This window comes from Cervus canadensis, chromosome 17 (assembly GCF_019320065.1).
Source record: "Cervus canadensis isolate Bull #8, Minnesota chromosome 17, ASM1932006v1, whole genome shotgun sequence".
Taxonomy (NCBI): domain Eukaryota; kingdom Metazoa; phylum Chordata; class Mammalia; order Artiodactyla; family Cervidae; genus Cervus; species Cervus canadensis.
Window position 1 is genome coordinate 36442687 of NC_057402.1, and position 15478 is coordinate 36458164.

General features: G+C 34.7%; 1 protein-coding gene across 2 annotated transcripts in view; it reads left to right on the top strand.

Annotated features, from left to right (window-relative positions):
- Positions 1 to 15478, top strand: part of SCAPER (S-phase cyclin A associated protein in the ER) — a 410821-nt gene that overhangs the window by 123361 nt on the left and 271982 nt on the right. For both annotated transcript variants that reach the window (XM_043489284.1, XM_043489285.1), the window contains exons 15-16: positions 1193 to 1333; positions 12694 to 12849. In XM_043489284.1, the coding sequence (XP_043345219.1) occupies positions 1193 to 1333; positions 12694 to 12849 (297 nt within the window). The remainder of the gene's footprint in view (positions 1 to 1192; positions 1334 to 12693; positions 12850 to 15478) is intronic.

A 15478-nucleotide genomic window follows, 5' to 3' on the forward strand; every position in this document is an offset into this window, starting at 1 on the left:
TATACTTTCCCTTCTTACTGTGTTTTTAATACAAACAAAATTACATAGTTTATTTTCTCACTATATAATATAATCTCCAGATAATTCACGCAAACACAATAATAAATTCTTGAAATTGTACAAGACATTAGAAGTTCTCTGGTTTAATTTTCCCATCAATGTCAGTATCACTTCAATTAATGCAAATGATAAATCTCACCTTCCATTTGTACAGTGGTTATTTTTTCATTACTGTTGTTACCTATATGGTCTCATATGATCACAACAGTACTTCTGTGAGGCACACAGAGTTGAACAGATCCTGAACCCCATTTTATAGATGTGAAAACTGAATCTAGGAGAGACTAAGGGCTGTCTCCAGTGTCATATGACCAATCATTTGCAGAGCTGGGGCTTTAAGGACCTGTTTTTACCTCCTATTTCAGTGCTCTTTCTGCATCATACTTTTTAAGGTGGTTAAATCCATTGTTATGTAGCTAAAATTCAACTTAAATGTTAGTTTTCTTTCCGTTCGTGTTAAGTCAGCATTGATTTTCTTTATTCTTTTTGGTGCTGGTTCTAATATGTTGAAGCACAGGATAAGTCTTTTACTTCTCCTGTTTGATATTGTTTTAAGGAATTAAATGCAGGTATCATAATTATCTTTATTCTTCTATAAGCAAAACTCAGTGTGTTCCTTCAGAGAATGTTCTTATGCAGATAATTGTGACTTTTCAAACTTCTCACCATTTTTTAATTTCTAGGGTAAAATTACTCATTTGTCTTGAATTTGAGTTATAGAGACAATGTTTATAAGGATAAAAAATACTATTTTTAAGTGTGCTCATACTGCAATATAATAATAACAGCAAATATTTCTCTTGAGCAGTATCTAATGTACTATTCTAAAAGTTTTACGTATATTGACCGACTCAGTCTTTAAAACCTATGAGTTAGATACTACTACTGTTCTCTTTATAGATGAGGAAACCAAGATGTAGGCTAAAAAAGTTATCCAGTTTACACATCTAGCAAGTGACTGGTAGATTATGAACTGTCAGGCTTTATAGTCTGCGTTCTTAATAATTAGTCATGATCTTTAGATCTTTCCTGGTTCTTCACTTTGTAATTCCTAAGCTGTTTACCTGTTTGAACTTCTTGTCAAATGACTGTGTATGCTGAAATTAATAATGTGATAATTCACTGCATATAGGAGAAAGAAGTCCGGAAGTGGAAAGAAGGGTTATTAGACCAACGACGTAGGATGATGGAAGAGAAATTACTTCATGCTGAATTCAAACGAGAGGTACAGTTGCAAGCAATTGTTAAAAAAGCACAAGAAGAAGAAGCTAAGGTATGTATTAGGTGTTTTGAACATTGAATTAGTTGCTCAAGTACTTTTTCAATTGTTACATGAGAAGTTAATATTTATCAAGTGTTTATTCGGTACCAGAATAACAGCATTTTTACAGGCTCATTTGAAACTTATTATGTACAATATTTTATTCTTAAAATAATCCTATGAGATATATATTATTTTTATAGCTTTATTGAAGTATAATTTACAGATAATAAATAACACATATGTGAAGCATCAGTTTGATGAGTTTTGACATGTATTCCTGAAACCATCAGTATAATGAAAATAATAAACCGTTCCATCACTCTCAAAAGTTTCTTCATACCTCTTTGTAATTCTTTCCTTCCTCCAACTCTTTTACCATGCAATTGCTGATCTGCTTTTTGTCACTATGGATGTTAGCATTTTCCAGAATTTTATATGAATGGAATCATAGAGTAAGTACTCTTTCCTCTGGAATCTTTCACTCAGCATAGTTAGTTTGAATTCTATCCATGTTGTTGTGTATATCATTTCCGTTGCATTGCTGAGAAGGATAACATTGTGTAGAAATACTGTAGTTTGTTAATCCAGTCACTTGTTGATGGACATTTGTTTTCATTACAGTTTTTGGCTATTGTAGATATAGCTGCTGTGTAAATTCATGTACAAGCCTTTGTGCAGATGTGTGCTTTTATTTTCTTCGGTGAATACCCAAGAGTGGATTGGCGGAATACTATGAGAAGTTTAATTTTTAAAGAAACAGTTTATATACTCTTACCAGTAGTACATGAGTGTTCTAGTTAGCCACATTCTCAGCAATACTTGACATGGTTACACATTGTAATTATAACCATTTCATATTAGTCTGTATTTATAGCTCTCATGTGGTTTTAATTTGCTTTTTGAACATCTATTTATGTGTGTATTTTTTCTATCCGAAGCTCTTATTTGGTGCAGTGTTTATTCAGATATCTGTTGATTTTTAAAAGTTAGATTGTTTTATTGTTATTCAACCAGGTGTTTTTTTAGCTTTTTTGAGGTATAATTAACATGAAATAGATACTTACATGATGATTTGATATAAATATACATTGTGAGAGAATTCCCCTCATTGAGTTAATTAACATATTCATCACCTCACATAGTTATCTTTTGTGTGTGTGTGTGAACATTTCAGTTTTCCCATATCATATTTTAATTATACAATACAGTGTATCAACTATAGTTACCATATTATACATTAGATGCTCAGGTCTTATTCATTGTATAACTGAAAGTTTGTGTCCTTTTACCAATCTCTTCCTATTTCTGTCTGTCTCCTTCCGGCCCCTGGCGAATAATTTTCTACTCTCTCTTTCTTTGAGTTTTTTTTTTTTTTTTTAAATTGAAGTTTCAGTTCAGTTCAGTCACTGTCATGTCTGGCTCTTTGCAATCCCATAAACCACAGCACGCCAGGCCTCCCTGTCCATTACCAACTCCTGAAGTTTACCCAAACTCATGTCCATTGAGTCGGTGATGCCATCCAACCATCTCATCCTCTGTCGTCCCCTTCTCTTCCTGCCTTCAATCTTTTGCAGCATCAGGGTCTTTTCAAATGAGTCAGCTCTTCGCATCAGGTGGCCAAAGTATTGGAGTTTCAGCTTCAACATCAGTCCTTCCAATGAACATCGAGGACTGATCTCCTTTAGGATAGACTGATTGGATCTACTTGCATTCCAAGGGACTCTCAAGAGTCTTCTCCAACAGCACAGTTCAAAAGCATCAATTCTTCGGCGCTCAGTTTTCTTCATCCAACTCTCACATCCATACATGACCACTGGAAAAACCAAGCTTTGACTGGACGGACCTTTGTTGGCAAAGTAATGTCTCTGCTTTTTAATTGCTGTCTAGGTTGGGCATAACTTTCCCTCCAAGGAGTAAGCGTCTTTTAATTTCATGGCTACAATCGCCATCTGCAGTGATTCTGAAACCAAAAAAAAAATAAAGTCAGCCACTGTTTCCACTGTTTCCCCATCTATTGCCATGAAGTGATGGGACCAGATGCCATGATCTTAGTTTTCTGAATGTTGAGCTTTAAGCCAACTTTTTCACTCTCCTCTTTCACTTTCATCAAGAGGCTCTTTAGTTCTTCTTCTCTTTCTGCCATAAGGGTGGTGTCCTGCATATCTGAGGTTATTGATGTTTCTCCCGGCGATCTTAACTCCAGCTTGTGTTTCTTAAACTCAGCATTTCTCATGATGTACTCTGCATATAAGTGAAATAAGCAGGGTGACAATATACAGCCTTGATGTACTCCTTTTCCTATTTGGAACCAGTCTGTTGTTCCATTTCCACTTATAACTGTTGCTTCCTGACCTGCATACAGGTTTCTCAAGAGGCAGGTCAGGTGGTCTGGTATTCCCATCTCTTTCAGAATTTCCCACAGTTTATTGTGATCCACACAGTCAAAGGCTTTGGCATAGTCAATAAAGCAGAAATAGATGTTTTTCTGGAACTCTCTTGCTTTTTCGATGATCCAGCAGATGTTGGCAATTTGATCTCTGGTTCCTCTGCCTTTTCTCAATCCAGCTTGAACATCTCAAAGTTCACGGTTCACGTATTGCTGAAGCCTGGCTTGGAGAATTTTGAGCATTACTTGACTAGCATGTGAGATGAGTGCAATTGTGCTATAGTTTGAACATTCTTTGGCATTGCCTTTCTTAGGGATTGGAATGAAAACTGTCCTTTTCCAGTCCTGTGGCCACTGCTGAGTTTTCCAAATTTGCTGGCATATTGAGTGCAGCACTTTCACATCATCATCTTTTAGAATTTGAAATAGCTCAACTGGAATTCCATCACCTCCACTAGCTATGTTCATGGTGATGCTTCCTAAGGCCCACTTGACTTCACATTCCAGGACATCTGGCTCTAGATGAGTGATCACACCATCGTGATTATCTGGGTCGTGACGATCTTTTTTATACAGTTCTTCTGTGTATTCTTGTCACCTCTTCTTAATATCTTCTGCTTCTGTTAGGTCCATACCATTTCTGTCCTTTATTGAGCCCATCTTTGCATAAAATGTTCCCTTGGTTCTCTAGTCTTTCCCTTTCTGTTGGTTTCCTCTATTTCTTTGCAGTGATTGCTGAGGAAGGCTTTCTTATCTCTCTTTGCTATTCTCTGGAACTCCACATTCAAATTGAAGTATAGTTGATTTAGAATATTACATTAGTTTCATGTAGGCAATATATTGATTAAGTGTTTTTACAGATTATACTCCATTGTTAGTTGTTGCATGATAATGACTGTGATTTCCTATAATAGCAATATATAAAATTTGCTTCTATATTTTATACATTGTAATTTGTATTAATTCTGTACCCCCAATTTGCCCCTTCCCCTCCCCCTTCTCTTTGGTTACCACTAGTTTGTTTTCTGTATCTGTTTCTGTTTTGCATATATATTCATTTGTATTATTTTTTAGATACCTCATAGAAGTGATATCATATAGTATTTGTCTTTCTTTGTCTGACTTATTTCACTGAACATAATATTCTTTAGGTTCATCCATGTTACTGTAAATGGCAGAATTTCATTCTTTTTATGGTTGAGTAATACTCCATTATACACACGCACACCTCACACATCTTCTTTATTCATTCATCTGTTGATGAGCCTTTCAGTTTGTTCAATATCTAAATAGAAATTCAGTAAAACAATGATGCTTTTTGATCCTGTAGACCAGTTGGACTTAATAGATGTATATAGGACATCATATTCAAAAACAGCAGAATACACATTCTCTTCAAGTACACATGGAATGTTCTCCAGGATAGATCACATACTAGACCATAAAACAAGTCATAACAAATATAAGAGGATAGAAATTATATCAAGCATTTTTGCTAACCACAGTGGTTAGCAAACTGGAAATCAGCTACAGAAAGAAAAATCTGTTTTGATGAGTTTGATTTTTTCTTTTATATTCCAAATATAAGTGATATGATACAGTATTTTTCTTTCTCTATCTGGCTTATTTCACTTTAGTATAGTACCCTCAATGTTCATCCATGTTGTAGGAAATAGCAGGATTTCTTAAAAGATTTTGTATATTTTAGATTTTAGCATCTATGTTTTGCAAATGTTTTTTCTCAGTCTATGGATGGCCTTTTTATTTTCTTAAAAGTGTCTTTTGAAGCTTTAAAAATTGGAAAGGTCCAATAGACCTTTTTTCCTATACTTTGTGTTTTTTATCCCTTTTAAACAGAAAAAGAGACACAGATGTACAGAACAGACTTTGGGACTCTGTGGGAGAAGGCGAGGGTGGGATGTTCTGAGAGAATAGCATTGAAACAAGTATACTATCAAGGGTGAAACAGATCACCAGCCCAGGTTGGATGCATGAGACAAGTGCTCAGGGCTGGTGCACTGGGAAGACCCAGAGGGATTGGATGGGAAGGGAGGTGGGAGGGGGGATCCGGATGGGGAACACGTGTAAATCCATGGCTGATTCATGTCAATGTGTGGCAGAAACCACTACAATACTGTAAAGTAATTAGCCTCCAACTAATAAAAATAAATGAAAAAAAAATCATTAGGTAAATTTAAGATCACTAAGATTTTCCCTTAAGTTTTCTCTAGATGTTTTCAATTTTATGATGATATCTGTTCCATTTTGAGTTAAATTTTGTATATGGTGTGAAATAAAGTTGTGGTTCATTTTTTTTATATGGATATCTAATGTTCCATTATCATTGTCAAAGAGGCCATCTTTTATATAATGAATTGCCTTGGATATTTGTTGAAAAGCAGTTGGCCATATATGTGTGGGTTTGTTTCTGATTTTCTGTTCTGTTACATTTAACTTTATGCCTATTTTTAGACCAATAACACTTTATTACTCTACCTTTATAAGTCGTGCAATCAGAAAGTATAAATCCTTAAGTTGTATTTTCTTCTAAAATATTTTTGCTATTTTAGGACAATATTGACTAGTTGTAATGACAGCTGACATCATTGCCATGTTCCCAGTTTTAGGAAGAAAGCATTCAGTCTTTCACCATTAAGTATAATATTAGCTGTGGATCTTTCAGAGCTATTCTTTATTAGATTGAGGAACTTCCTTTCTATTCCTAGTTACTAAATTTTTTACCATGGAGTTTGAATTTGTTTGCTTGCTTTTTCTGCATTTATTGAGATAATGTTATGTTTTTTCAATGGTGAATTTCAGTACTTGATTTTCAAATACCAAAGTGTGTAGTTCTAGGATAAACCTCACATGGTCATGATATAAAAACATTTTTATATTTTGGAGAGCTTGGTTTGCTAAAATTTTAAGAATTGTTGGATCAGTATTTGTGAGGGGTTTTGATTTTCCTAGTTTGTTGAGTGCTTTTATCCTGAAGGATACTGTATTTTGTCAAGCACTTTTTCTGCATCTGTTGCCAGAATAATGTGGATATCTCCTTTGTTCTTTTGCTTGGTGTATTACATTATTCATGTAATTTATATATTTTTGTCTAATTTTTTAGTTGTTTAAGGTAGAAAGGTACATCTGGACCCTCTTACTCCATTATAGTTGGAAGTGGACGTTCTGAACTATGTATTGTTTTTATATTTTAGAGGAGCAATCTGAAAGCAAATTGTTGATGCTCACAGCCAGAATTAAAATCCTGGTGTTTGTTGTTCCAAAGCCTGGGCTTTTACCACTATTCTTATTATTGGTTTAGTATTCTCATTTTGTGGTCTTTTTTTCATATGACTTTTATGAATTTTGATTTGTCTACTTGCTTAATATATTTATTTTCATTATAATCTCATTAAGCCAGAGGTCAGGAAGATCCCCTGGAGGAGGGCATGGCAACCCACTCTAGTATTCTTGCCTGGAGAATCCTATGGACAGAGGAACCTGGTGGGCTATAGTCCATAAAGTCGCATGCAGCAAACCAAGTGACTCCTGTAAACATAATAACCCAAGCTATAGTTTTAAGTAGTTTCAGTCAAGATAAATGATCAACTGCTGATTGTGTTTACATAAAGATATCAGCTGCCATTTGCAGTTTAAAACATTCTTAATAATCCCAGTTAACTAAGAGAAGTGTATACTACAATTTTTCCTAATATGAAGTACTTCTTTAAAACCCTACTACCAGTATCTGCCCTATTGGTTCTCTTAATTTTCATTGCTTTCTCTTCGATAATCTCTGAAATCCTATTTTGAAATGTATTACATATACAAAGAAGATAAAAATAGACAATCTAGTTTTTTTTTCTCTCATTCATTTAAAATTTTATGAATGAATTGTTCTTAGTGTAATTACATAAATATCTTAACAGTTTGTGTGGAACATTATCAGTTATTTTTATCCCCAGACATTTTAATCTGTGAAACAAAACCTCTTCCAACCTTTGGTTTTTTTCACATGCCAGTATTTCCCAGTCTTGCCTGATTGTAACAGTCATCTGAGTTGTTAAAAAGAGAGATTTCCAGGCTTTGCAGGTTTTTTTCAGTAATGCTAGAGTGACCTCCGAGGAGCTTTATTGTTTGTAGTAAGCCTTCCACATGATTCTTAAGATCAGGAAATTTGGTTCCACATATATCAAGGAGTGGCTCCTTCTTCATGTTTGTTTAGTCACATCACTTTCTCCATACACTGCACAAATCATTTTTTTGTGTTTCAGTTCTCTTTTTACCTTTCTTGAAATAATAATAATATGCTGAATATGTTGCTTTTTTCTTCCATCTTCAACATTAAAATGGCTCTGTAAAAATTCATCAATTTTGTCTTTTTCAAATACACATTGATATGACACCTGTCACAATATAATCTAACAAAATTGTCTCAGATGAAGTTAAAGACAACTAAGCACTACTAGAGCCATCTTATGAAAAAAACTGAATTAACTTTTTGGCCAACCCAATATATTAGAATATTTTCTTTTGACTTTCTTAATATAGATGTTATTTTTATATTAGGTCATCTTAACTTGTTCTCCATGTTCAAAAGTTATTACTTATACATAAATTTCATATTTTTAAAGTTCACAGTAACTGTGATTGTAACCAGCCTTTCCTCCATTAGTGATTTCATTTTTTACCATCTTTGTTCTGTTTTCATGCTTAATTAACTGAGTTAATTCTGTGATCATGTTACCTATTCTTAAGTTTCCTTAACTTTCTTGTCTTCCTTTATTTTATCGTTATATCATTTTATCATTTTTTTTGCACCTTTAAATCCAAGTGCATGTTGACTTCTCCTACATTACAGAATTTGCCTAAGAAATTTTCTGCTTCTTCATTGGTTATGTTTTATTCCGGTAGTTTTCAGGAAGTGTCTTATTTATTTACTTACTTATGGTTTTATTGAGATATCATTGACTATCAAAATTATATATATTAAGGTATACAATTGATACTTTGATGTACATATATATTTTGATATAATCACTACATTCAGCTAATTAAAGCATCTGTTACTTGTTACTCTGTGTGTGTGTTAAGATTTCAGATCTATCTTCTAAGAAAATTCCAAGTATATGTTATAGTATTGTTAACTGTTATCACTATGCTGTATGTTATCAGTTCAGTTCAGTTCAGTTCAGTCGCTCAGTCGTGTCCGACCCTTTGCGACCCCATAAATCGCAGCACTCCAGGACTCCCTGTCCATCACCAACTCCCAGAGTCTTCCCAAACCCATGTTCATTGAGTCGGTGATGGCATCCAGCCATCTCATCCTCTCTCATCCCCTTTTCCTCCTGCCCTCAATCCTTCCCAGCATTAGGGTCTTTTCCAGTGAGTCAGCTCTTCACATCAGGTGGCCAAAGTATTGGAGGTTCAGCTTCAACAACAGTCCTTCCAATGAACACCCAAGACTGATCTCCTTTAGGATGGACTGGTTGGATCTCCTTGCAGTCCAAGGGACTCTTTAAGAGTCTTCTCCAACACCACAGTTCAAAAGCATCAGTTCTTCGGCACTCAGCTTTCTTCACCATCCAACTCTCACGTCCATACATGACCACTGGAAAAACCATAGCCTTGATTAGATGGACCTTTGTTGGCAAAGTAATGTCTCTGCTTTTAAATATGCTATCTAGATTGGTCATAACTTTCCTTCCAAGGAGTAAGCGTCTTTTAATTTCATGGCTGAAATCACCATCTGCAGTGATTTTGGAGCCCCCCAAAATAAAGTCAGCCACTGTTTCCACTGTTTCCCCAACTACTTGCCATGAAGTGATGGGACCAGATGCCATGATCTTAGTTTTCTGAATGTTGAGCTTTAAGCCAACTTTTTCTCTCTCCTCCTTCACTTTCATTAAGAGGCTTTTTAGTTCCTCTTCATTTTCTGCCATAAGGGTGGTGTCATCTGCATATCTGAGGTTATTGATATTTCTCCCTGCAATCTTGATTCCAACTTGTGCTTCTTCCAGCTCAGCATTTCTCATGATGTACTCTGCATATAAGTGAAATAAGCATGGTGACAATATACAGCCTTAACGTACTCCTTTTCCTATTTGGAACTAGTCTGTTGTTCCATGTCCAGTTCTAACTGTTCCTTCCTGACCTGCATACAGGTTTCTCAAGAGGCAGGTCAGGTGGTCTGGTATTCCCATCTCTTTCAGAATTTCCCACAGTTTGTGATCCACACAGTCAAAGGCTTTGGCATAGTCAGTAAAGCAGAAATAGATGTTTTTCTGGAACTCTCTTGCTTTTTCGATGATCCAGCAGATGTTGGCAATTTGATCTCTGGTTTCTCTGCCTTTTCTAAAACCAGCTTGAACATCTGGAAGTTCACGGTTCACGTATTGCTGAAGCCTGGCTTGGAGAATTTTGAGCATTACTTTACTAGCGTGTGAGATGAATGCAATTGTGCTATAGTTCGAGCATTCTTTGGCATTGCTTTTTTTTGGGATTGGAATGAAAGCTGACCTTTTCCAGTCCTGTGGCCACTGCTGAGTTTTCAAACATATTCAACTTGTGTAACTAAAACTTTGGACCATTTGACCAGCATTACAGATTGGATTTTTTTCTTCTGTTTTCTTCTGTTTTTCTTCTGTTTCTTTCTGTTTTTCTTCTTTCTTCCCTCTGAATTTTATTTTATGTATTTTGTTTGGAGCATTAGGGTCCCATTTCTTTTTCTTTCATCTTGATTATGCTTCACATGTGACCCTTGATACAGTAGGATTAGTTTTCCTTGAGCATACCTGTTTGTCTTATACTTTTAGTCTAGTTTAAGAAATGATTATGTTGTTAATTTACTTATGAAAGTGACTATATGTCATGGAGATTGGGAAGTCTTTTTTAGAACTTCATTCACATGTGAGTTTGACACTTGCTTTGCTTGAAACATATCTAGTGATAGGTTTTATTTCATTTAGCATAGATTCCTGGAGTCTGTACTTCTGTCAGAGAGAGCAGCTCCAGTGTTTAATTCCTGGTTTCACTCTGCCTTTTTTATAATAGTATGCCATCCTTCTGGCTTTCAAGAATGAGGCATTTGATCCCAACTTACATTTTCCAGCTTTTTTCATTAGCTGTACTTTATTCATAAAAACTGTACTCTCTAGCAAAACTTGACTGTTAAGAATCAATATATATAAAGTTGAGGATGAAGTATATGTAGTTCAGTACTTTGTACCTATTTATAGCTTATTTGGTATATGTTGAAGAAAATTGACTTGTATAGTAACTACCAGTATGGTACTGGCACAAAACCAGAAATGTAGATCAATGGAACAGGGTAGAAAGACCAGAGATAAACCCACGCACTTATGGTCACCTAATATATGGCAGAGGTAAGAATATACAATAGAGAAAAGACAGTCTCTTTAATAAGTAGTGCTGGGAGAATTGGACAGCTGCATGTACAAGAATGAAATTAGAATACTCCCTAACACCATGCACAAAAGCAAAGTCAAAATGGAATAAAGACCTAAATGTAAGACTGGACACTATAAAACTTTTAGAGGAAAACAGGAAGAACACTCATCTTTTTGACCCACCTCTTTGAGTAATGAAAATAAAAACAAAAATAAACAAAAGGACCTAATTAAACTTAAAAGCTTTTGCACAGCAGAGGTAACTATAAACAAGATGAAAAGTCAGCTCTCAGAATGGGAGAAAATATTTGCAAACAAAGCAATTGACAAGGAATTAATCTTCAAAATATACAAACAGCTCATGCCACTCAATACCAAAAAAAGAAAAACAAACAACCCAGTCAAAAAATGGGCATAAGTCCTAAATAGACATTTCACCAAAGAAGACATACAAATGGCCAAAAAGGACATGAAATGATGTTCAGCATCACTAATTATTAGAGAAATGCAGATCAAAACTACAGTGAGGTATCACTTCACATGGATCAGAATGACCATCATCAAAAATGCTTCAAATAATGATGGAGAGGGGGTGAAGGAAAAGGAACCATTTTGAACTATTGGTGTGAATGTAAATTGATACAGCCACGATGGAGAACACTATGGAGGTTCCTTAAAAATCTAAAGGTAGAACTACCATATGACTCAGCAGTACCACTACTGGGCCTATACCCTGAGAAAACCATAATTCAAAAAGATACATGCACCCCGATGTTCATTGCAGCACTATTTACAATAGCCAGGACGTGGAAGTAACCTTAATTTCCATCTACTGATGAATGGATAAAGAAGTTGTACATATATTCAATGGACTATTACTCAGCTATAAAAAGGAATGAAATTGGGTCATTTGTGGAAATGTGGTTGGACCTAGAGATTGTCATGTAGAGTGAAGTAAGTCAGAAAAAGACAAAAGCCATATGATAGCACTTGTGTGTGGAATCTAAAATATGACACAAAGGAACCTATCTACAGAACAGAAATAGTCTCACAGACATGGAGAATAGACTTGTGGTTGCCAAGGGGAGAGGGCACAGGGGAGGATTGGATTGGGAATTTGGGGCTAACTGTTAGCCCCATAATAACTATTAGCCCTATAGTAGATGCAAACTATTATATATAGAATGGATGAATAACACAGTCATATTGTATAACACAGGGAATTAATGCATATATGTATGTATAACTGAATCACTTTACTGTAAATCAGTTGTATTTCAGTAAAAAATTTCAATGGCAGGCCTTTATTTACTCTATTTCTTTATTTACTCTATGGCCTCTGGATTTGTTATGTACACCGGATTATTATCCATTTTGGGAATAAATATTGAAATAAAAGACTGTAAGTCATTCATTTTTTGTTCTATGCCTTATACAGCTGGTTTATATTATTAAATAAAGACTGTTAAATTTCTTAACATGATGTGTTAAGAATCTGATGTGTCTGATGTGCCTTAGAATGAGCCTAATTTGAAACTCACTTTCTGTGTTTTTTTTTGTTGTTGTTGTTGTCGAAGGTAAACGAAATTGCCTTTATAAATACCCTCGAAGCCCAGAACAAACGCCATGATGTTTTATCAAAATTGAAGGAATATGAGCAGAGGCTTAATGAGTTACAGGAAGAGCGTCAGAGAAGACAGGAAGAGAAGCAAGCACGTGATGAAGCTGTTCAGGTAGAACTTCATTCAGCAGGCATTTGTGAGCACTGTCCATTTCCTAGGCCCTGGGCATAAAAAAAGAAGTCAGCCCTAGATTGGTTTGAAATCAGGAAGTCTGATAGCAAAGGCAGTGTGTACTTCTTCAGATAATGTTATCAGTGTCTTTGTCAATTTGAATCTCTAGTCTCAACCAGATGAAGAGCTAAATTGCTCTGGACAGATTATTATCTATTCTTTTCTAATTAGGTTGGGAAAGAATATGTTCCTTTCGTCTATTAAAAATGGATTGTGTTTGAACCTGTGTATGTAGCCTTAAGGAACTGGGCAATTTTTATGCTTATAACAGGGAGTGCCTGTCATATATTGGGCAGTATCATCAGGTACTTAAACCTCTGTAGCATACCGTAAGTCAGCTACCATTTTCAGAATGGGAAGAAGGGTTAACACGTAAACATAAATGATGTTTTTAAACTATTTTAGATCTTCCTCAAGATCAACTATGAATGCAGACACATACTTTATCTATTAGACTAATATTTCTTTGTTTATTCATTCACTGATCATGTATTGAATTATTGCTGGTATCCATGTGCTGAGCTTTGCTTGTGTGTGTATTAGTCACTTAGTCGTGTTCAACTCTGCGACCCAATGGACTGTAGCCCTCCAGGCTTCTCCGTCTATGGGATTTTCCAGGCAAGAATACTGGAGTGGGTTGCCATTAGCTTTGCTTAAGGACATGAAAAAGATATGTCTTTGATCACAATGCAGAGATGTATATGTAAATAAATCTTAACCCATTAGGATAAGTGTAACAGTAAAAGCGTTTTGGAAGCACAAATGAGAACACATTACTCAAATTGAGACATGAGAAAGTCAAGAAAAAGCTTTCTGGAGGAGATGATGCCTTACCCAACATTTGAGTAATGAGATAGTTGCAAATGGTGGAAATAGGCATTCCATGCAGAAGGAGGTACGAGCGAGTACAGCATGTAGAGTTATAGACTTGATCATGAAGAGCTTTGTTGTTACGTTAAAACTTAGGGATGTTATTAATGTTTTATGCTTCTTTATCTCACTGGTAATTTTAGAAGATTAAAATATCAATACAGCTTTCAAGTTTATTGGTTACTTCATGCTATTTTTGTGTACTAGCAAACAGTCCCATATTCACCCAATCTCTGCTTGATTTGAGTTCAGGGTCTTATTTTAATCTTGAGTGCCAAGCTAACTTATGTTTAAAAATACAGGATGTTACTATTAGAGAAAATTTAGCTTTTTCTATCAAAGAGACAGTAAAAAGTTTCATTATTATCATTTAAAAATTAAAGTTGTCCATTAGCTAATATTCTTAGATGAGTAAATGAAATAGGATATTTGAATTTTTAATTTGTGCCATCTCTTCAGCTTTATTGCTGTTTTTTTTCTGCAGTGGGACCATTTTATACAAATAATCGTTTTGAAAATTGTCACTTTTGAATAACCGTTATGCATTAGTAATTCAGAAATAAATAAATAATGGTCTTTGCCTTAATGGTAAATAATAGAACGGTGTGAAAATGTAATAGAAACCTGTATAGGCTATAGAGGTATCACAGAATAGGGAATAATTAGCTCTGTTGATGAGAGGGGAATGTCAGGGAAAGTTCTCTGGAAGAGGTGACTTCTTAGCTGGATTTTGGGGGAAAATATATGAGTAATATTGTATATTTTTGAAAAGACTTCTGTGGTTACTTTTTCTACATTTATTTTGCAGATTTGAAAAATACAGCAGTTATTTTCTGTTTAAAAATTACTCTTATTTCATTATTTGGAACACTTAATAAGGCTTAAAGGAAAGCAGGTCTTTTCTGAAAGTAGTAAGGGATTTTTTGTAATCATTAACACATTTTTTGATTACTCAGAATTTTCTTTTTTAAAATGTTGAAATTTCTTACGGATTTAATGTTCAATGGAAAATTTAAAACCTATGTACATAAGTTTAATCTATATACTGATAGTAGAAAATTTATTGGTTTTATATACATAAATATATAAAATTAAAAAAAATTTTAAATGTATAGTCATTACTAGATGTGCTAGGCACTAAAGCCAAACATATAAATACAGTAATAGTAAGATACTACCTCAGAGAAGAATTCAGAGAGGCCCCCATCTGCTTTAATTTTACTCTTGAAAAACTCCCAAAATTAATTGTTAAAGGCAATTGTGATTCTTGGTTTTTTTGCAAGTGAAATACTAAATTAATGCTACCATTGTACATTCTTAATTTGCCATTTTTGTTATATAAATTATTGATAGATTAGTTTAATGCCCAATTTCTTAGATAGTCTGCCTTGTCTTCTTGCCATAATCTTTTGATTTGCAGGCATAAAGGGCAGGGTTACAAAATCCCTTCTTTGGCCACCATAAATATATCCTTGACTGTGAAACAAAGTATATGGGAGTCTGAGAGGTTTCAGAAGACTTGAGAGGTAGATGTCTTTCCAGTTCAGTTGCTGTAGGTTTATACTTTATATTTGTAAGCTTACAGATTTATGATGAATATTATTTTAAAACTTATGCTGCATTTGTTTAATAGGTATTTATCAAACTCGTGCTCTGTACAAGATGCTTTTATGGAGTGCAGAGTTTCCTGTCTTTAGGA